We start from the raw sequence: 21808 nt of genomic DNA, 5'->3' as shown, positions 1-21808 counted from the left end.
TCAGAACCCATGAACATCCAAATTAGAATTGGTCTTCAGTAACCCTTGCTTTTTGTAAGAGGCAAGATCGGATGGTAGGGTTGCTGACTTGGTTGACACATTGGTTCCCAGTTGTGTTGTGCCCCTCTTGTCAGAATATCAAATGTCAGTTCTTAACCACTACTACTGATACTGTGGAATTTGACAGGGACTGTTTGCATTTCAGGAAAAGTACGAGACCCGGCATACAGTCAGTATGAGACTCCTCACAGCTGTGGGGAGGTGTGTCACAAGAGCAGGAAGGGAGATTGTCCTCATCCGTGCACTTTGTGAGTAGACTTTTATTCCCTTGGCCTGCATGGTAGTTTGTGAGAAGAGTTATGTCCCTCATCTCCCTTGTACTTTGTGGGAAGAGTTATGTCCCCCTCTCCCCTCCTTGTACTTTGTGAGGAGAGTTATGAACCATTGTGAGAAGGGTTATGTCCCCTCATCCCCCTTGTACTTTGGGAGAAGAGTTATGTCCCTTCACACCCCTTTACTTTGTTAACAAGGAAGTTGTATCCCTTTCCTTCCTTCACCCTTACTCTGCCTGATGTAAGAGGCAACTGTTGGGATCAGGTGGTTAGGCCTAGTGACCTGCTTAGTTTTCACTTGTCATAGTATCCCAAATGCATAGATGTGTGCACCAGAACATTGCTACTGTTTTGTAAACAGATCAGAAAACAATAAAACAATACTTTTTCAGATAAATAAATCAGTATATGATTCTAAGACCATGCACCATTGATGTGTTGTGTACTATCTGCTATGTTTTTTACATCATTTCCTACCATGTCCAGCATATTTTTAATCTGTACATATGCCTATACGGACCATATCTGGAGCCCTGCATTCAGCCTACTGGGATACAGTATTGACACTGTTATGTATCATGTACCATGTTTTCACTATAGCTCCAACTTTGTGTTTTTCACCCTCAGACTGTGTCATCCTGGTCCATGCCCGCCATGCAGTGCTACTGTCAACAGAACCTGTGATTGTGGAAAATCAAAGTAAGGATTTTAAATTGCCTCACGTTCATCACATATTTCACTTCATCTCAGCTGTCAGAAGATCTTGTGATGCAACTGAATCTGGTCGTTTTTTGTTGACACTCATGCAGTGGGTAGTGTTATTTATGAAGTTATTAAAGTGATCAGGGATCACTAGTACAGTGACATCGTATCTTTTTATCAAACCTATTGACAGTGTATGAAATAAGGCCTGTCCGACTACCCAAGACATGCTAGATTTCTGACTGATAGTCTAAATGTACAGCTAGCCAGCCGATAGTCTGGTGAAAATTTTAGATATTCCATTCATCTGGGTCTGGTCTGTTCAGATCCTTTTTGGATCATACCAGCCCTGTCTGTCTGGGGATTTTTTTGGCGTATTTCATACTCTGATACTGAACTTCAACTTAAAATACCTCAGTGAGTCTCATTGTCTTAAACTTTTTATTGACTCCAGTTCATGCATTTGATATTGTAAGATACCCTGGTGATATTCTCTATGATTTTTTCCTTGCGATGCTAAAGCCGTAGTTTCACTGTATGTATGTAAAACTCTGTATGAGTACACAAAGCCTATTTTCCAGAAACCTAGTACGGTGTGGTCACGACACCAGTTTCAAGTGCGAGGCTGTTTGTGGCAAGTCCCTCAACTGTGGCAAACATGAGTGCCAGGAGGTGTGCCACAAGGGAGATTGTAAAGCATGTGAAGAGAAGGTCACACAGGGTATGTTCATTTACCTCTGATCTGGAACAATTCGTCATTTATACAACTGAACTGTATATCTGCCGCTCTGAAGGCCAAGCTTTGTCTTTCATTTCTTTCTTTTATCCCCCGGCATGTTAGTCTCAAAAGGGAGGAATGAGCTTTATTTCTGGAGCATAACTCGGAAACCATTAAAATGGGATCTGGCAGGTTATCAGAGAGGGATTCAAGAAATATATCAGATAAACATAGCCCTTCCTCGACAAAGAAAACTAAGACACTCACCTAGAAACATCCTGTTAACGCGACCAAAGTCACACCTACCTTGAACAATTTTTCAAGGCTTCATCTGAATCAACAAAAATTTGCATTGCTTCTTCCAGCCATCTAAAACTGTCGCGCCAAGAGTTATGATCCTATCTAAGGTAGTAGTGATAGAATGGTCATCTCATCTGCCCCACTCATTGCCTAATCCTGTAGACTCAGTATCTTGCACTTCCATACAAACTACCGACCCCTGAGATAGCCCCATGCAGTACAACTTAGATTCATTGAATCCTTCAGTACTCTTTGATTCGCCAAGTGGTGATTCATCGTATGGCGATTCGCCAAATGGACATGGGCCAAATACAAATTTGGCAAATTGACTCTCACTCACATCATACGTTCTCGTTCAGTGCCAGAAACCACAGCATCTACTTCAACCAGTTCAGATATCCCTATTACTTCAGTGAACAGACCTGATTCAGTGTATTAGCTATGCTGCACATTTGCTGTAGTTCACTGTACATCTCCGATTCGAGGAAGGGCTTTTGATCAGGTTGTCACAATCATTGTGTTCTAATTTGTGTAGACCATTGCTTATGCTGTTGTGCGGTCCAAACTCAATTGCTTGATACAGCTGAAATATTGTTAAATGTGGCATTAAGAAACAAAGAAACAAACACTCTCGATTTTTCTTTTAAGCTGAGAACTTAAAGTTGAGACAATGAAAAGTTGTTGAGGTTACCTTGCGTTTGGGGTTTTAAGGTTTGAATGAAACATTGAGTGACTCGTTAACCTGCCTGTATGTTACAGAGTGTTATGGCGGCCATAGTCAGAGAACAGTACTCTGTGGCAGTGTTGAGTCAAGAGAGGTGTCCTACTCCTGTGGGGAGGAATGTAGAAGGTAAGTGTATGGAGTTTACCACGTTCATACATCAGAGACCAACATCTGTTTTCTCCAACCAAAATGTATGTAGTAATGGTTAGAGGTGAGATCAATATAAAACAAAACATATGCGATATACCAGTATACCAGTAATTCCGTACAGCCATAGTAGGTAGTAGTAGTAGTGGTGGTGGTGGTTCAGCAGCAGCTGCAGTAGCAGCAGTAGTTGTCTTATCATTTTGTTTCTCTTTTCCAGATTCAGTTAATGAGAGACCATAAACATTTAGCCGAGACCTTACAGATTATGTTTTTAACACATTCACTGCCTCTCATAAGTATGCTTCTTGTATCAATGTCTGCTCAAATTTACCACCACGAGTTATCTCGTAGCTACATCAGTGGTATTTTAAAACAAGTTTCACATAGTGGCAAAACAGGTTCAAGAAGCAGTCGTCTTCTGCTGGTAATAAAGAATGCCAGGAGACATTTGTTTCTTGTGCCTATTTTGCAAACAAGTGGAATACCACTGACATAGCTATGACATAAGTTGCAAACTTGAATAGAATTGATACTATGGATATGCTGTGAGAGGCAGTCAATGTTTTAACAACAAAAATTAAACTAATTAAATTAGATTTTATGGACACGTCAGGGGAAAACAATTATGCTTTAGGATAGGTTTGCTGATTGTCCTTATCAATTTTCATTATATCCCCAGGGCCCTCAAGTGTGGCAATCACACATGTGAACAGACGTGTCACCCTGGGGAATGTGGCAGGTGCCCTCTCCTCCCAGATATTGTCACACACTGTCAGTGTGGCCAGACTCTCCTTACTGACCTCCCTGACGGTCAGCGCTCAAGCTGTGCTGACCCCATCCCTGTCTGTGATAAAATATGCTCAAAGCCTCTGTCTTGCGGCCCAAAAGGTAAAGTTAAAGTATTTTATTATTTTGTTTAAGCATACCAGTAATAGTACCTACACCGAAACTTCACACTTTTTGCAATAAAGAAATTGACTATCCATAGAACTTGGTTTTACTTCATCTTCACAACTTCTAATGCCTCTCAAAGAAGTTAATGAGCCTTCTTGTTGCCATTTTGACAAGAGATGGTTTGGTTGACATAGCTGTATGTATGATAAATTGATGAAATCTTAATTGATATCACCAGAAGTTTTGTAAATTCAAGCGATGTTTTAAATTTTTAAATATACCCATAGAAGTTTTATAAGAACTGTTAAGGCAAATATCATGAAATTCAAACATATTGTTGCAGAGATGAATGTAAATGTTTATGACATTTGTAAGCCTTTGAGTATTTATACCTATTTCATCTGCAGATTCCCCCCATAAATGTGAGCTTCCTTGTCATGCTGGAGACTGTGGCCCTTGTGAAGGGGAGACAACTCTATTGTGTCACTGTGGGGCTAAGGAAAAGGTTTTTTCTTGTTCTGAAACAACCAAATTTACAGGTAAACTTTGTCAAATTGAGTGTAACATCCTTATATATGTTAAGTACTACACAAAAGGGATTGTTGGAATATGTACCCAGCATCTCATGCTGAGTGATTGTGTTGGTTTTGTAGTGCTCCTCAATGTTCCATATATCCTCCTCCACTCTCTCCCTGGTTTAACGGATCATTGGAGTAGCGAGTGGTTAAAGCGTTCACTCATCACACTGAAGGCCTAGGTTCGATTCCCCACATGGGTACTATGTGTAAAGCCCATTTCTGGTGTCCTGTGCCTTGATATTGCTGGAAAATTGCTAAAAGCAGCGTAAAACCCAATTCACTCACTCTCTCTTTAGTTTAATGGGTAGATAGGTCATCATGACATAGCTCCATTATTGCCATGTCCAAACTAGACAGCAAACATTGTTGATCCTGTGTCATTCCTTGTATTTTGTAGTCGACAATCCTTACAAATGTGAACGGCGTTGCACGAAAAAGAAGTTGTGTGGTCGACACAAGTGCACTGAAACCTGCTGTACGGTAAGAATCTTTCAGGAGAACATGGCACAAATCACGTGCTCTTTAGAATGAAGTGGTGTGAGGTAGCCTAGTGGTTACAGCATCTACCCGTTACGCTGAAGACCTGGGTTCTATTCCCCACATGGAAGCCTGTTTCTGGTGTCCCATGCTGTGATATTGCTGGAATATTGTTAAAAGAGGCTTAAAACCATACTCAGTCACTCCCCTATAGACTCTGTATTATGATTACCAAGTACCTTGAAGTTTAAGCCTTGTCTGTGTGTCTCAACACTACTTACTAAAATAGATTAGGCTACGTGAAAAAGTTGAAATGTTTCTCAGGCATCGGTGTGTCACTTTTTTTAGTGTGTGTAACAAGTTTATATTGTCATTTTACAAAAATAATTTTGACTTTGTCGCATCCTGAGCATCCACTTCTCCACTAAAGAATCAGTGTGTGTACGAACGAGTTCGAGTCTACAACTCATTAACACATGCTAACCTTCCCAAGAAAAAAAAAATATGTTCCTCCCTTATCACTTTTTTTCTATCAAAAATTGAAAAGAATGTCCTTCCACCCTTGTCACTTTTGAAAAAAATGCGCTCGAGAAACATTTATTTTTTTTGTATGCAGCTTTACCATAGTTTGTATTGAGAGGTAGTAATTGATAAGAAGGTGTTTCAGTTTCCAGTAAAAATGGTTACGTTGTTCATTTTGTATTGTAGAATTTTGTTTATAAATCATACTGAAATTGTTTAATTACATTACTTTGGAATAAGTGTGCAAGAGCTATAATGGATAAGGTGGCAGTTAGTCTTCATCACTTTTGAAAAAAATGTGACCGAGAAACATTTAAGTATTTTTATGCAGCCATATCATTTCTTTCTGTGTATGTATAGTCTGTTTGCAGTGAAAACGTACCGATGAAGTTCACTTTTAGACAAAGACCTAACTTGAATAGAGGGAAACTGTGACTGTGAATCTTTATAATTTTACTTTGCCAATTAAACATTTAAATCTCAGAATTTTATGCAAATTAGTATGAAAGTTGTTTAACAAACGATCACAGTTTCAAATCAGTTATTGGTTTGTATTACAAGGGGGTATGCACATTAAATGAAATACCTAGAACATGTTGGATTGGTCTAAGTTAACTCTCATTTGTTTCACTGTTCCAACTACTGTGTTTACCCCCTTGTAACCAATAATAGCATTTTGAATCTATGATCATTTGTTAAACACCTTTTATCCTTGGATGAATAAAATCCTGAGATTTGTATGTTCAGTTGGCAAGGTATAATTATGAGGATTCGCAAATTTAATCTTATTTTATTTGATTTTCTTATTTGTTTAAATTGAAGTTCTTCAATGTATTTTCACTGCAAACAGACTGTAACATGCAATTTACTATTTTCATCAACATTTGGAGTCACAACGCCATTTGTTGCTTCCAAACCATACTTGTGTTTTCAATTTCTATGTCTATGTGATGCTTTTTTATCACCCTGGCATCCATATTCCTTTTTTCCAGGTACATAACTCCAAAACAATATTTTTCACTAAAAATGGCTCATATAACTTTTGCTCTTTCCAGACTTTTGTTATTTTTATTTTCCTTGGTTTCTATGGAAATGATTTGAACTTACTCTCAAAGTGAGGGGTGAACCTCTTCCCAGACCACATCTGAAAAACGTTCGATATCTTTCAGTGAAACTTGGTAGATATATCAAACGTAAGGTCAAACATGGTGGGGCAAGGGAGATGTTTTCTTTGGCTTATTCTTTGTTTTACCTTTGTTATCCAGAAAGATATTCACATCTGTGAAGTGACATGTGGCAAGAAGCTCAAATGCGGCCGCCATAAGTGCAAGGCATTGTGTCACCGTGGCAACTGTCAGCCTTGTCTTGTTGCAAGTAAGTCACCACCAAGACTGAGAACCCTGCTGCAATAAAAGTTTCTAAGTTAAGGACTAATCTGTAATTAACCTTTAAATGTGCTTTCTAATAAGACTGATCAGTCATTACATATTGTATATACTGGCAAACAAGGATTAAGTTGAGCACCAACCTGACAAGTGACCCATTATAGCTTGTATGTGCGCCACGCACTGGCGCTTGGCATAATGAGTGAAGGGGCCCCAGGTTCATGTGTTCAATCAATTGTAGCGCAGTGGTGAAGTTTGTGGCCAGTCTTAGCAATCTGCTTATCTAACCTTGACGTGTTTAATTCTCCCAAAACTTGTATCTATACATCCAAGTATTACCAGCTTGCTACACCAACCATGTGAGAGTCTTATGAGCAATACATGTGCAGCTATGTGTGTCAAGTTCAGGGTCATGCACTGCACGTGCATTAGCCTACATCTCTCCATTTCACAAACCAAATGGGTTTGCTCATTGCAATGTGCCGCCTATGTCGGAAACGGATTCTCTTTGCCATTCCAACTTATCCTTGTTTGCCAGTAGGAAGCACCAATATAGAGATTTGTTTGAGTGGCATTTTAGAAGTTCGTGGTGTAGAGATGACAAAACTTTATGAATGATTTACTGCTTTATTTGTATCTCGCCATTTTAAAAATAAAGAAGTTGATCATCTGTCAGCAGTACCATATATGATGGCCTTGTAACTATACTAGTGCTCATACTGTTGATCACTGGATTGTCTGGTCTCGACTTGATTGTTTACAGACTGCTATCATATATCTGGAATATTACTGAGTGTGGCGTAAAACTAAACTCATTCACTCATTTATTATCAAGTTACTGTGTAAAATCTGTCAGGTTTTGATGAGCTGTCATGCCACTGTGGAGCTGAGATCATCTTCCCTCCCATACCATGTGGTACACGCCCTCCAGAGTGTCACAGAACCTGTGTCCGAACCCACGCTTGTCAGCATCCAGGTGAGTTGGTGTTTCTCCTGTGTATTGGTGGCATGATCATTTTCAGCAAACAGGGTCCCCTATTTTTCCTTGTCCTGCTTCATGCTCATTATGCTTATTTCCTCCCTCTATCCGAAGATAGTGGAACACTTGAAATCCCTTGAAGTTCCCTCTATTTGAAACAGATGTACAATAATACTTCTGGAATTGGGGACTTCTCAAAGACGATTACGTCATGAGCATCCAATGGCTACAAGATCCCACTAAAGGCAACACCACCACACACAAGAGACCGATCACTCTTCATGTACACCAGGAATCAATGGGACAAACTAGCCGACTCTATATCATCTCTTCTAGAAAGAGGCACAATCGAAAAACTACACCTGGATCGACTAACACCAGGATTCTACTCACCAATTTTCTGGTAACAAAAAAACACTCCAAGGAAAATTTTCAACTCATATACAACAAGGAGTTCAACAAGGATTATCCACTGAAACCAGAATGGTTCAGAATGATCCATCTAACACAACTGCAGCATCTCATGGCATTCAAGCACATCATGAGACAAGACAACTCAAACTACAGTTGGACTTGACCATAAAACTGCTAACTCAACTCAGATGGCTCATGAATGTACTGAAATCAGGATTAGAGCCTCAGCAAGATCTTCAGTGCTCAGGATTTGATATTTCACTCCACTGAACTGCTTCGTCGTCCCAGAGGATCAGTGGGTCAAAATTCGAGTCAAGATAAAATGAGCTCTACTCACTCCATTACCCCTAGACCCATGAAGGTCCCGGGGTAGAATAGGTCTTCAGCAACCCATGCTTGCCATAAAAGGTGACTATACTTGTCGTAAGAGGCAACTAACAGGATCAGGTGGTCAGGCTCGCTGACTTGGTTGACACGTCATCAGACCGGACATCGCTTGAATTATTGACACAGAAAACACACCCTAGCAACAGCGACACAGATGTCAGAAATACATGCTCTGGACTTCAATCGCACACGATTCGACTCTAATCATTATGAGATTGGTATTATGTACAGTCCTAAGGCTACATGATACACAGGATTTATCATTATGCCCAGTCACAGCATTGAAAATATATTTCCAATGACTAAGACAAGGTGTTTCAAGCACCTATTCATCCCACTATTTACCGAGACACCTATGGAAGTATCTCGCAATACTATCTCAGTATGGAGGAGAGCCATTATACTGAAGTCTACAACTACAAAGCAGCAGGACTTGTGCTTCCACAAGCCTCCAATTGACACGAAGTGAGAGCCTTGGTGTTGACACTCGCTCTACACAGTAACTGCTAGTTGCTTACAGAAATCAAATGCAGTGTTTGCCATTCACTACATAAGGGGCATCGCCACGGAGAACGTTATGGCATTCACTCACCCTTTTATCACATGACTTGTTGAGACAAAGACACCCTACAGAGTATAATGATTGAGAGACCATGCAAATGTCTTGAACAGACTAGCGTGAGTGGTTATGACCCTGTACTCGTAATGCAGATACTTGTACATGAAGAAGGAGTGCAACTGGTCTTGGCTGGAAATCTTGACATACAGTTGCATTAGACACTAGCAGGACACTGGCTATCTGTATGCTAGTATCATCATGTTTCAGTCAACAAATGCTTCAAGAGAAGACCAGTTCGACTGGATGTGATCCCCCATCACACAGATGAATATTAGAAGAACAGGACCAAACTTTCACTGTTACTGTCCCCGAAAGTGGGGAAGTACTGGGTGCTTATATGGAAGTCAACAGACTTCATCGTGGCCTAACCCAGCACCATTTCTGTAAGCATAATAAGCTTGAGTCAGGATAAGGAAAAATATGTAATTTTCTGAATAAAATTGATATTTTGTACTTACCCTGACTCGTGGCATCAAGCCCTCCCAATTGCCCCTCTCAGGCATACTGAATTCACTGTGATTCTCGTGAGATTCGGAGAAAGTGGTAAGCATGGTGGGTCATGTGACTGTATTGGCGGGAAAGGGAGGCTCCCAATGGGTGAGTGTATTGTGCATCTGCTTCAGTTAGAAGGGAACTCCATGGGATTTCAAGTGTTCCACTATCTTCACATAAAACGAAAAGAATAATAAGCATGAGTCACGATAAGTATAAAATATCAATTTTAATAAAAAAATGACATTTTCCCTTTGCTGATTCACCTCCCTTACCTGTGACAGGATCAGTTGTGGGTCAGATGATCCGTTGTCTTTGATGATACTGATGTAGCATCCACGTTCTGTTGTCTACAGTTCGCCATAACTGCCACAGTGACAGCGTGTGCCCACCCTGCACCGAGCTGACAGAGAAACTCTGTATGGGAGGACATGAGGTAAGGTCACAAGCACCTGACAGGAACATGTTAGAGGCTGTTTGTTATATATGGCAAGACAGGGTGCTGACGATTTGTTATGGAGAAGCATACACAATGTGAATGACACCCCCTCTCCCTCTGCCTCTCCCTTTAGCACTTAAACAACATGGTTTACACAGCTCACAGTAATATCACGGCAGGGGACACCAGAAATGGTCTTCAAACATTGCACCAATATGGGGAAATCAACCCGTGTCTTCGGCACGACCAGCAAACACTTTTACCGCTACAGTTTGTTTGACTAGAAAGTGTCCCCATGAATTGCTCAATATATCAGTTTAGAAGGGCATTTAATAAATATTATGATGTTCATGAATAACCTATACCAACACCTCTTCATCTATCAGAAATTGTCATCACATCACATGAAAAGTTGAAAAGTTGTTTAACACACTATCATCATGAACATGATTGTTGATAGTTACTGTGGAGGGGCGCACAACAACGTCATAAACCTTGGTACTCTTATCAAGCATGATCCCTAAATCTGCTGGTTTTTTGTTTTTGTTTCGATTAGACCCAGATAAGAGTTTTATTTTTTGTGATTTCCATGGAAACATGACTTAGGCTGTGACTATGACAGATGATGAGGATGTGATCTTGTCTGGAGCAGCTCTTACAGATGGTAGCTATAGATGGTAGCTTCATAACACTTGGTACACTTGCCAAGCATGATCTCTAGATGTGCCTTTTTTAGATAAGACCCAGATATGAATTTAAGAATAATTTTTTGTCGTTTCCATGGAAACATGACTTAGACTGTAGCTTTGACAAAGTTATCTTGTCTGGAGTAAATCTCCAAAATGTTAGCTTTATCAAACTTGGTACACATGTTCAATATATCATGTTCACCATGGTCCCTAGATGTGCACTTTTGGAACACCAACAGTCAACAACCATGTTTATTTGTTTGTTAAACAGCTTTTTTTGTGAAGCTTGACAATTTCTAATATATGAAAAGGTGTTTGGGTATAGGATGTTCGTAAACCTCTTGCCTTGTAATATTTATTAACTACTTTTCTAAACTGATGTATTTATCAATTCATGGGGATACTTTCTAGTTAAATAGACTGTAGGCTGGGTAGTGTGTGTGAATTTTATGATTTTTTGTGGTTTCCATGACAAGAAGTTTGACTTCGATTGAAAGTTATGGTTTTGCTCTTTTCCGGGTCAGAACATTAAAACTGTTCACTATTTCTTCACCGAACTTCTCTCATAGATAGGTCTGCTGGTATAGCGGTGCCTTGTGGTAGGTTTGGATTTCTGAATGAGATAGTTTTTTTTGCTTTTTCTTGGCAACATTATCTACATTAGACCTTGACTGAATTTAGTGGTAGTGTTCGTTTCAGGAGCAGAAGTGTAAAACCTTACAGTGCTCTCCTTCCACTCTGCAATACAAAAACCTTGACCTACTGTAATCATAATTAGTGGCCATATTCATGAAGAGTACTATGAAGTAAACATTACCTGATTCAGACTCGCAAGAACATCCCCTGTCACATAACTGACATATCCTGTGGGCTACCATGTGGTAAAATGCTCAAGTGCGGAATACACAAGTGTCTGCGTATCTGTCACAAGGTAAGCCAAACGTACTGCTGTGAACACAACTCCCTAGTGGACACTCTTGGTAAAATAACTGCTCATAAGCAGTCTATGCTTGTCGTTAGAGGTTACTTGTTCAATTGGTTAATAACACGTCACTGTTTCTCAAATACATGGACCTGTGCTCAAATACATGGACCTACACACCACTAAATTATGTGGTAGAGATTAAATTATAGTTTATAGGTAGCCATCATATTGCCCATTAATGTCCGAGTTACTGTTAATCTTTAGCAAGCCTTGCTTTTCATAAGAGGAGACTAAAAGGATCACATTCTCAAGTTTGCTGACTTGCCCTTGTGATACAGGCAGAATATTGCTGATGTGTCTATGTATCTCTGTGTCACGTCAAGTCATGTATTGTATAATGCTACAGGGAGACTGTGAGAGAGAAGGGGAGGTGTGTGTACAGCCTTGTGTCAGGAAGAGAGAGGCATGTGACCACCCGTGTGCTGCTCCCTGTCATCCCGATGATGCTTGTCCTAAAGTGCCTTGTAAAGCTGAGGTGAGTTACAAGTCATGATCATGACTATGTCAATTCTCTCTCAACTCCTGGACAGCTGCAGACCTACAACTCTGGAGCCTCTGAACTGGAACATTTGCATGAGGCACAGCTGATAAAACAGATTACAGTACCACATCGCCATAAGAATCCAATCGCTTTTAGTGGAAATAAATTGTATCGGAAATGTATTGCATGTATTTGCAAGCCGTGTTTTTGCTGGAATGTTGTGAATGGGTATCTCATTAGGATGAGAAAGCCAAATTAAACTCTGTGTGTCTAGAGAAAGCAAGAGTTATACTCTTAAGGGAGTTGAGATTGATAATATCATATGCCATCCAATGATCGAGGTAAAAAATACCCGCACCTTGAGGAAGCACTAACTGTGTGGATAAGTGTGTTATTTAAATATCCTATTATAAAAGTAAAGTAGCAACTGCTGCTGTTACAAAGGTAATCTAATCACTTTGTAACCAACTGTCAGAAATATTGACAAGTATATTCAAATAGAGAACTTTCAGTTTATCATTATGCACTTTTGGTTTGGTTGATTTCTTTCTGTATGCTTCATGAGTTAGGACAAAGGTTAGCTTGTTCAGTTTGCCCGTACAAGTAGCATGTGTGATGAGTCAGCATTGGCTTCACTCTGGGGTTCTAACAATGCAAATGAGAAACCTTGACTATAAATCACAGAAAGATTTAGGGGACACAAATTCTTGCGTCCTATACTCATTACAATTGGCAATACCACAGTGAAATTTATTATTATGTCCACATAGACTCTGAAAAAGTCCAAATATTTTTTGTAAAAAATTTTATCAAATAACAACAAGTTATCAGTGAGTCTGCTACTAGCTGGGTATCATTTGATTACTATAATGGTGCAATGATCATAATAAACAATACAATAACAGTAACTGAATTGCAACAATATTACAACATAGTATTAGTCGTAATATTTAAGTGTCTGGGACCGGATTTTGTGGTCCAGGACCCCTGAAAATTAAGAGTATGTGTCCCAGGGACCCTCAGATATAGGACTAAAGGGAAATCCACAAGACTGTTCCTGTATGTGTTTCAAGCATGGGACTCCATTGTCCTTATGTTGCAGATCACCATCAAGTGTCCATGCGGCCATCGTAGTGCCAGGGTATCCTGTCTACAGGGTGGGGACAGCAACGCAAACATCTCTGAGTACCAGAAGTAAGAATGCCTCATACTGATTGTACATGTAAACCAATTTCATGAGTCCATTTTATGTTGCCTAAGCTGTCCCATCATGTATATGTGGCCTCATATCATCATACATTGAGTATAGGTGCCCCGAAATCCCCCTTAATGTACAAGTAAACCAACCTCACCCTTCATGTTTACTTTGCCCGGTCTCTCCCTTCATGTACAAGTAAATGAATCTCACCTTTCACACTTAAATTGCTCAGTCTCACCTGCATATACAAGTAAACCAGTCTCACCCTTCATGTACAAATAAACCAATCTCACCCTTTATGTATAAGTAAACCAGTCTCATCCTTGCACAAATAAACCAATCTCACCCTTCATGATTAAACTGCTCAGTCTCACCCTGCATATACAAATAAACCAGTCTCACCCTTCATGTACAAATAAACCAATCTCACCCTGCATGTACAAGTAAACCAGTGTCACCTTTCATCAGTGACCCGTCTCACTTACATTTAAGAAGGATGGTAGTTTATATTCTTCATGGTGCACTTCATTTTCATAGTGCACACCTACTCATCTTTGTCAGTGCCATATTATGTCTTACAGAGATACTTGTACCTGATCATGGGCTGTATTTCCAGGGTGACTGTTCAGCAGCTGTCCAGCGGGCGTGTCTTGGACATGGCCAAGTTGGCGAGTGCCATGAAGGGCGGCACACGGAGGTATGTTATACTTCATTCAGCAACTACCAGGATCCTGTATTGCTAAGCAGTAGTTTGGGACGAGTCTGACAGTAGTCAGTTTCATCCATGTGGCTATTTTCTTGGACTCTGTATAACCCGATGCAACTGGAAAAGTGAATATGGCCGTTCTAGTCTGAAGCCTAAAGTGTAACCATATCACTATTGCAAGATTCTGTACTGGTTTGTCCTGGATTACCAGTAATATTGCACAACCCAAACTGATGGTATGCTGAGAGAGAATCGCTTAATTTTCCAGCTTGGACTGCGATGCTGAGTGTGCCATCATTGAGCGAAACCGCCGTGTAGCACTTGCCTTGGAGATAAAGAACCCAGACTTCCAGGGGAAACTTGGCAACCCTACATTCTCTGATTTCCTGAAAGAGTTTGCCAAGTGAGTGACATTCATGATTAGCAGAAGGGAAGTTTGCTGTTGAGAAATGACTTGACAACATCTGCACGAATTGCATTTCTTGGAGTTTCTACTATCTTTGAAAGAAATATTTCAAACACTCTTAATGACATCAAGTCATTGTCCCAGCAACAGAACTTGTTATTCTGCAAGTACTTCTGCACACTGTATTAGGAGGATTTCAAAAGTTGAATGATTCAAAGTAAATGTCCGAAGTATGTGACAAGTAGAATCTTGTGAAAATGCCCAGACTGTAACCTTCTGACCAGTTTAGGTAACAAATTCATTGGGTTGGCAGTCCGGTACACTTAACTGCTGCAAAGTTCAGCACGTTATCAAAGAATCTTGGTGCCCATCAAACATCTGAATCTGGTGTTCTTTAGGTCTTTTGTATAATAGAGGTAACACCACATTCACCGACATATCATATGCTTGTCTTGCATTTTTCAAACAGATTTTTATGTTTCCTTTTCCAGGAAGTACCCTAAGTTTGTGTCTGATGTGGAGAAGGCTCTAGCAGATCTTGTACACTCTGCGAAACAGGTGAGTGGGCTCACTTATGATGGGGACGTTTCCATTCCAACATGATCACTCAGGGGAACAGGTGGGCTAGACATCCCAACATGGAAGCTTTGAGTTGGTGTGATAGCTTGGAGGATATGTTCATGCCAGCATGATCACTTATCAGAGGACATGCAGACTAGACATCCCAACATTTGAGCCTTGAGATGGTGTGATAGCTTAGAAATAGTTTCACTATTACAGTGTTTATGTGTCCATCTGCCTGTTTACAAGCTGAAATTATAGTTTGGGGCAATCTTTTGTTGCAGTCGAAGCATGCAACTCGGAGCCATGCCTTCAGTCCGATGAACCGTGATCAACGCCATCTTGTGCATGAGTTGGCAGAGTTCTATGGCTGTGAGACTCAAAGTTATGATTCAGAACCAAACAAGAACGTGGTTGCAATCGCGAAAAGGTAGGTGCTGAAGTATGGAGTATGTGCTTTGATGTATGTATTCATTTACCAAGATATGACACTAACTCTTCAAAGGTTAAACATTCTTCTGCCGTTTTTATGCACCCTTCTCTACAACTCCTGTTTACTTCCAGGGACAAATGTTGGCTGCCCAATGTGACTCTAACCACTTTGGTGCAGCGTGAACAATGCCGCCCGGCACCACCTCCGATACCCCACTTCCACCATTCAAGTGAACCAAGGTTAGTTTCAGGAAAGTCCACTGCCCAATATCAACAGTGCTTGTATTTTGTGAAAGATTTCAAAATACCTTGACCCAAATGACAATATTAACCACTAAAATCTGTTCATACCAGTTTGTACAAAATGGAGTTCTATGACTATTGACAAGATTGAGCATTTTGCAGTACATGATGGAAAAAATATAACTGTTTTGAGCTTGTTTATGCCAGGTGACTACAAACCTTTGCTCCTTGAAATCCCAGTTAGCTGATGTTTTGTTGGATGTTCCATGCAAACATTTGTGGATGAAACTGACAGAATCTCTTCAGAACATCCATAACATTTTTCTTATTTTTGATCTTATCCTATCTCACGATTTGCACTTCTCTCTCTTGCTTCGACGCTGAGTTGAACGAATTAGAACTTTCCTGTAGGCCTCTCTTGTCCATATGCCCGTGTTCCCTAGGCTGTTCTCCTTACAGGACGGGTCCCTTAGCCCATGCAGAGCATGCAGCATGCTCCCCTATCTACCCACGTGACTACCTCAGAGAGATCATTCTTCTTCTTGTCGCACGACAGAGTGGATGTATCTTAGTTCTTGTATAGAGTTTGAGTTGTTTTGTATTATGAGGAAAACAGATCCTCCGAACAAGAAGCGTAAGTTTTGCGCTCAGTGTAAAACTATTTTTTCTACTTTGGACCCACACATATCGTGTGTTGATTGTGTGGGTCAATGTTCTTGGGAGAAACGTTGTGAGAAGTGTGCAGGTTTATCAACTGAAGATTTCAAGGCTTATAAGCGGGTTTGTGCTCGTAGGATTGCAGATAGAGCTAGGAATGCATCTGCTGACCAAGGCCCCACTCCTACCAAGAAACCACGCCTGGATTGTCCTACCCTCACCCCTCGTCGTTTGAAATCCCCGCTCTCCGAGGCGGAGGATTTTTGGGACGCTTCTTCAGATTCTTACCTTTCGGAAGATGTTCGGAAGCTTTTGGGGACGCATTCTTCACCTGGCTCAACGTCTCAGGCCGGCTCTAGGGTAGTTGTTATGGATAAACCTTTAGTATCTACTGTCTCCCCTGATCTGCGGTCTACTCTCTTGGTTTCTAGGGCCTCTGGTTCGTCTCAAAACGTGACAACAGTCGCTTCGGTTCACCGATCTGCATCACCTGCATTACAAAATAATTCCGTTTCTCCAAGTCATTCAAGGCGATCACGTTCGATTCATCGATCTGTTTCGTCGGAACGTTCAAGTTGTAGTAGGTCTAGATCGTCTGACAGGTTTGTCGCGAATCCATTTCGTAGATCGACTGAGCGGTCATGTTCACCCCAGCAGAGTGGCGTTGGTCGTCAGTCTGTTTCTATTGATCATACTAAAACACGTATTGATTCAAATGGTGGCTTCGGCACTTCCTCCCGTTTGGATTCACGTCGCCAAACTGATTCACCAGGCCGAATCAATTCACCAGATCGAATCAATTCACCTGACCGAATCAATTCACCACATCGAATCAGTTCACATGGTCGAATCAATTCACCAGATAGAATCAATTCACATGGCCGTTTCAATTCACCATGTACAGGTTTGGGTGAACGGGTTGGGTGAACGGGTTGGGTCACCTTTCCGTGATGTTTCATATCGCCGAACCAGTTCAGTACACCGTTCGGCTTCACTTAATCATAGTGGCTTAATCACAGCTTCTAGACAAAGTGAGTCATGGAATCGAATTGATTCAAGTACACGAACTGCTTTGCCTCATCAATTTGATTCGTCAGCTCATCCCGATTCACGCCACTTATGTGATTCGCATCAGCGTTCTGGGGTTGTTTCCCGGACTGGATCACTTCAGCGTTCAGGTTCACCTGCTCGCTCAAGATCATCCCATCGGGATGGTAGGTCAGGCTCTACTAATCGATCCAGATCGCCAGATCGAGTTAGGTCATCCCATCCTTCTGTCTCCCCGACTAGTCAACATGCTATGGTTCGTTTGATTTCACCAGTTTGCTCCCCATCCTGACGCCGGTATAGTTCCAGGGACCGTCGCTCTCCTTCACGTCAAACTGATTCGGATCATATGACGGGGGCGACAATTCTGCCTGAATCATGGAATCCTAATCTGGATTCCTCTCAAGGGCCAGATTTAAATACAATGCTTCGGGCTATTACAGTAGCTTGGAATCAATGTCAACCTTCGACTACGTCAAGTTCAGTTCCAGTTGCATCAACTGGTAACCGGTCTTCCACTGGTATATCTCATCAACCCTCATCCTGCTCTCCAAATAATTCGGATATTTCTACCCCAGAGGGTAGTTTTGATTTAGTAGAACCTTCGCATGTACTTGCCTGGATTGTTGAAAAGCTTCAGCTGTTGGTGAGCAGATCTCCGGATGACCTTAGTGTGTCTTATGCTCTGAAGAATAGAGACCTATCGACCATTACCTTGCCACCACGACCGTGCATTCTGCAAATGAAAAGTTCATTAGATGATGCATTTAAGAAATTGAAACGCGTGAAGGATGGTTTGTCTTCACCCAAGTTTATGCCATCCATTGCTCACGGCCATGGGTTTTCTGTGTTGGCTTCGTCTCCATCAGTTGATGAGGTTATTTCTACCCTGTGTGGCAAACGCGCTGCTTCACCTTTCTTTGTGGAAGATAGGGAATTGGCACATATGGATATGACTATTCGTCGCACACTACCCTTTATCAATTGTGCTATTTCGGCAGTTGATGCTGTTGCTGTAGCTGTTGATCAGGCATATACTGACCAAGATGCTTATATCAGGGGATGCATGGCATTGGTCTTGGACCAGTTTCAGGTCATTCTAGACCAATTATCCCATTTTTTCGGGTACGTACTTGCAGTGCGCAGGAGAGGCCCCCTCAACATTTCATCTTGGGATGAACGCTTCAAGGCTGAATTGTTTAGACAGCCTTTTTCCTCAGATATGCTTTTTGGTGGTAACATTGGAGAAGTTTCAAACAAGGTGCATCAGGACACTCATTTTCAGGTCTCTGTTGAATTACTGAAAATGCAGAAATCTCAGCTGCAAAGTTCATTGAAACAACGCAGAACGCCTCGTTTCTCTCCAACCAACCCAGATTTGAAAGACTGCTTTCGTGACAGACCCTTTATCCAAACACGGAACAGGAGTAGAAAACCTTCCCGGGGTGGCGCCTCTCGTCGTCCTACCAAGACAGGTCCCGACACTGGAAGTGGCACCTCTAAGCAGTGACTCACAGAGATTGCTGCCCGACTTGGTCCTACCGTCCCCAACCGTCCCGATCTTCGACTCACCGGTGGGCGGAAGATTAGGAAAGTTTGCACCCAACTGGGAGATTCTCAGAGATCCATATGTTTCGGCGATTCTCACTCACGGATATCAGATGCCGCTTGTCGGGAATCCCCCTCTCACAGTCATTCCTCTTCAACGCACTTATCCTCCGGATCAAAGTTTGCTTTGGAGACACTTCTGGACAAGCATGCTGTAGAACAGCTCGACCCACTCATTGTTACTCCAGGGTTCTACTCCCCAATATTTCTGGTGCCAAAAAAGAATTCAAACAAACTTCGTTTGATATTCAACATGAAACAGTTCAATGCCCGGTTTCTGTCACCACCACCCCACTTTCAGATGGTGTCAGTCAACCTGTTACGCACCATTTTGAAGAAAGGGGACTATCTGATTTCCCTCGACCTGCAAGATGCCTATTTTCACATACCAATACATCCAGATCACCGGAAGTATCTTCGGTTCACGTTCCAAGGACGTCATTACCAGTGGATGGTACTACCATTTGGAATATCTACGACCCCATGGCTTTTTACTCGGGTAACCAAACCGATAACAACCTACCTGCATTGTCGGGGAATCACTTTCGAGAGCTACATCGATGACTGTGTTCAAGCTCAGCAGGATCCAGTTGTCCTTCATCTCCACAGGCAGTTCACCATCATGTTGCTAACGCAATTAGGGTGGCTCCTGAATTACGAGAAGTCGGAATTAATACCGACTCGGAGATTACAATTCATAGGGGCGATATTCGACACGCATCAGGGCATGTTATTTGTACCTCAGGACAGATGGGACAAGATTCAGCGCATTCTACCCCTAGCATTGAATTCACCCAGAACCCTCCACCAATGACAAGAGTTACTAGGGTTGTTAACGTCGGCACAAGCACTGACTTACAGGGGCCAACTACAACTTCGCCCTCTCCAAATGTTTTTGTGCCCATTCATCCGGAACAACAACCCCAGGGAGATGATTCGTCTTCCAGAGCAGCTACGGCCAGTCCTTCGTTGGTGGCTCAACGAACAGAATGTTTGCGCCGGAGTCTCTATGGCGCCATTCACACCGACTCTTCACCTGTTCGTCGACGCATCCCTCGAGGGTTGGGGTGCCCACTTTCTTCATCATCGAGTGGCCAGGCAGTGGTCATTCGCAGAAAAGACCCTTCACATCAACGAGTTGGAATTCAGTGCGGTCATTCTAGCCATTCAACATTGGGCAACAGAACTCCAGTCGTCCCATCTACTGATTCAATCGGACAATTCAACAGTGGTATGGTACATCAACCATCAAGGCTCGACAGGGTCAGCAGCTCTGCTTCGGTGGACGTTTCAGTTTTACCACCTAATCGATTCTCTTCACATTGTGGCAAGAGCCCAACACATTCCCGGAGTGAGGAATGTCATAGCCAACGCCTTGTCTCGTCCCAAACGGCCGTCACCAACAGAGTGGATGTTACTGCCTCTGATATTTCAGTCAATGATCTACCCCATATCTCAACCAGAAGTAGATCTATTCGCCACTCGGTACAACCATCAGCTTCCAAGGTTCGTATCACCTAGTCCGGATCCTCAGGCGTGGGACCACGATGCGATAGCAATATCTTGGGAGGGACTGAAAGCCTACGCGTTTCCTCCCCCGGCTCTACTTCCCAAGGTTGTTCAGAAGTTACTTACAACCAGCAAGATTTGTCTGGTCTTGGTTGCACCCTTTTGGCCAGCAAGAAGTTGGTTCGTCGATCTAAAGCAATTAGCAGAACCGAATCCAGTACCGCTACCCGCCCGCAACGACTTACTTCGTCATCCTCATTCAGACGTGTACCACGGGTCACCACAGACCCTGAATCTGAGAGCCAAGGGTTACTCTCAGAGAGTAGCTGCAGCTATAACTTCTGCACACAGGACTTCAACTCGATCATTGTATGACAATAAATGGAAGAAATTTGAACATTATTGTGGTATTAGGGGAATTATTTCTCCCATCACTGCATCACCTCAAGTCGTTGCAGAATTTCCACAGCATTTACGAACTACGAGGAAGCTTAAAGGTACTACATTGTCAACCTATTTGGCTGCCATTAATTCGGTTCTTGCTACAACTACTGGAACAACGGTGTCTACTACTCCCGAGCTCCAGTCTCTGCTTCGCTCGTTCAGGCTTGCTGACCAGTCCAGGAAGTTCAGACCTCCTGCATGGGATTTGTCAGTTGTCCTCCGTCATTTAGTGTCCACTGACTATGAACCATTACATGATAAGGAGTTTGAACAGATAACGTTCAAAACTTTCTTTTTAGTAGCACTGGCTACTGCGGCTCGTATTTCAGAGTTGCATGCACTTGATGTGAATCGCGTGCAGTTTGAACGAAAACGGCATGGCAGAGTATTTCTGGGATTGCGTTGGGACTTTGTCGCAAAAAACCAGTTACCAGGACTACCAGATAGACGTTTTACTATCCCTCCTTTGTCAACGATTCTTGGGCCTGATGATGTGGAAGATTCATCTCTCTGCCCTGTCAGAGCTCTACGGATCTTCCTAGCTGCCTCCCTAGATCGCCGTCGTCTTCGCAAGAGGCTATTCATCCCGCTGTCATCTACATCCAAGGCTGAGGTTTCACGAACAACCTTATCTCTTTGGATGCGTGCTACTATACTGAGGGCGTATGCTTTTGCTGGACTGCCACCCCCAGCAGCATCCAATCCTCATGAGACTCGTGCGTTAGCGTCTACG

The 21808-nt window shown here is 42.1% G+C and overlaps 1 protein-coding gene across 2 annotated transcripts in view; it reads left to right on the top strand.

The window, feature by feature from the left end:
* The window catches only part of LOC137255900 (transcriptional repressor NF-X1-like), a 31083-nt gene that overhangs the window by 4254 nt on the left and 5021 nt on the right, over positions 1 to 21808 (top strand). The window contains exons 5-22 of one of the 2 annotated variants that reach the window (XM_067793484.1): positions 206 to 308; positions 960 to 1031; positions 1616 to 1755; positions 2812 to 2902; positions 3603 to 3811; positions 4225 to 4356; positions 4793 to 4875; positions 6660 to 6768; positions 7636 to 7755; positions 10027 to 10106; positions 11625 to 11729; positions 12130 to 12258; positions 13367 to 13458; positions 14079 to 14159; positions 14437 to 14571; positions 15066 to 15132; positions 15420 to 15565; positions 15700 to 15807. In XM_067793484.1, the coding sequence (XP_067649585.1) occupies positions 206 to 308; positions 960 to 1031; positions 1616 to 1755; positions 2812 to 2902; positions 3603 to 3811; positions 4225 to 4356; positions 4793 to 4875; positions 6660 to 6768; positions 7636 to 7755; positions 10027 to 10106; positions 11625 to 11729; positions 12130 to 12258; positions 13367 to 13458; positions 14079 to 14159; positions 14437 to 14571; positions 15066 to 15132; positions 15420 to 15565; positions 15700 to 15807 (2002 nt within the window). The remainder of the gene's footprint in view (positions 1 to 205; positions 309 to 959; positions 1032 to 1615; positions 1756 to 2811; positions 2903 to 3602; positions 3812 to 4224; positions 4357 to 4792; positions 4876 to 6659; positions 6769 to 7635; positions 7756 to 10026; positions 10107 to 11624; positions 11730 to 12129; positions 12259 to 13366; positions 13459 to 14078; positions 14160 to 14436; positions 14572 to 15065; positions 15133 to 15419; positions 15566 to 15699; positions 15808 to 21808) is intronic. The other variant, XM_067793485.1, reaches the window with a different exon arrangement.

Source organism: Haliotis asinina, chromosome 11 (genome assembly GCF_037392515.1).
Source record: "Haliotis asinina isolate JCU_RB_2024 chromosome 11, JCU_Hal_asi_v2, whole genome shotgun sequence".
NCBI classification, from domain to species: domain Eukaryota; kingdom Metazoa; phylum Mollusca; class Gastropoda; order Lepetellida; family Haliotidae; genus Haliotis; species Haliotis asinina.
Note: the sequence above shows the minus strand (reverse complement) of the source record. Positions and strands in the feature narration are given on the sequence as shown.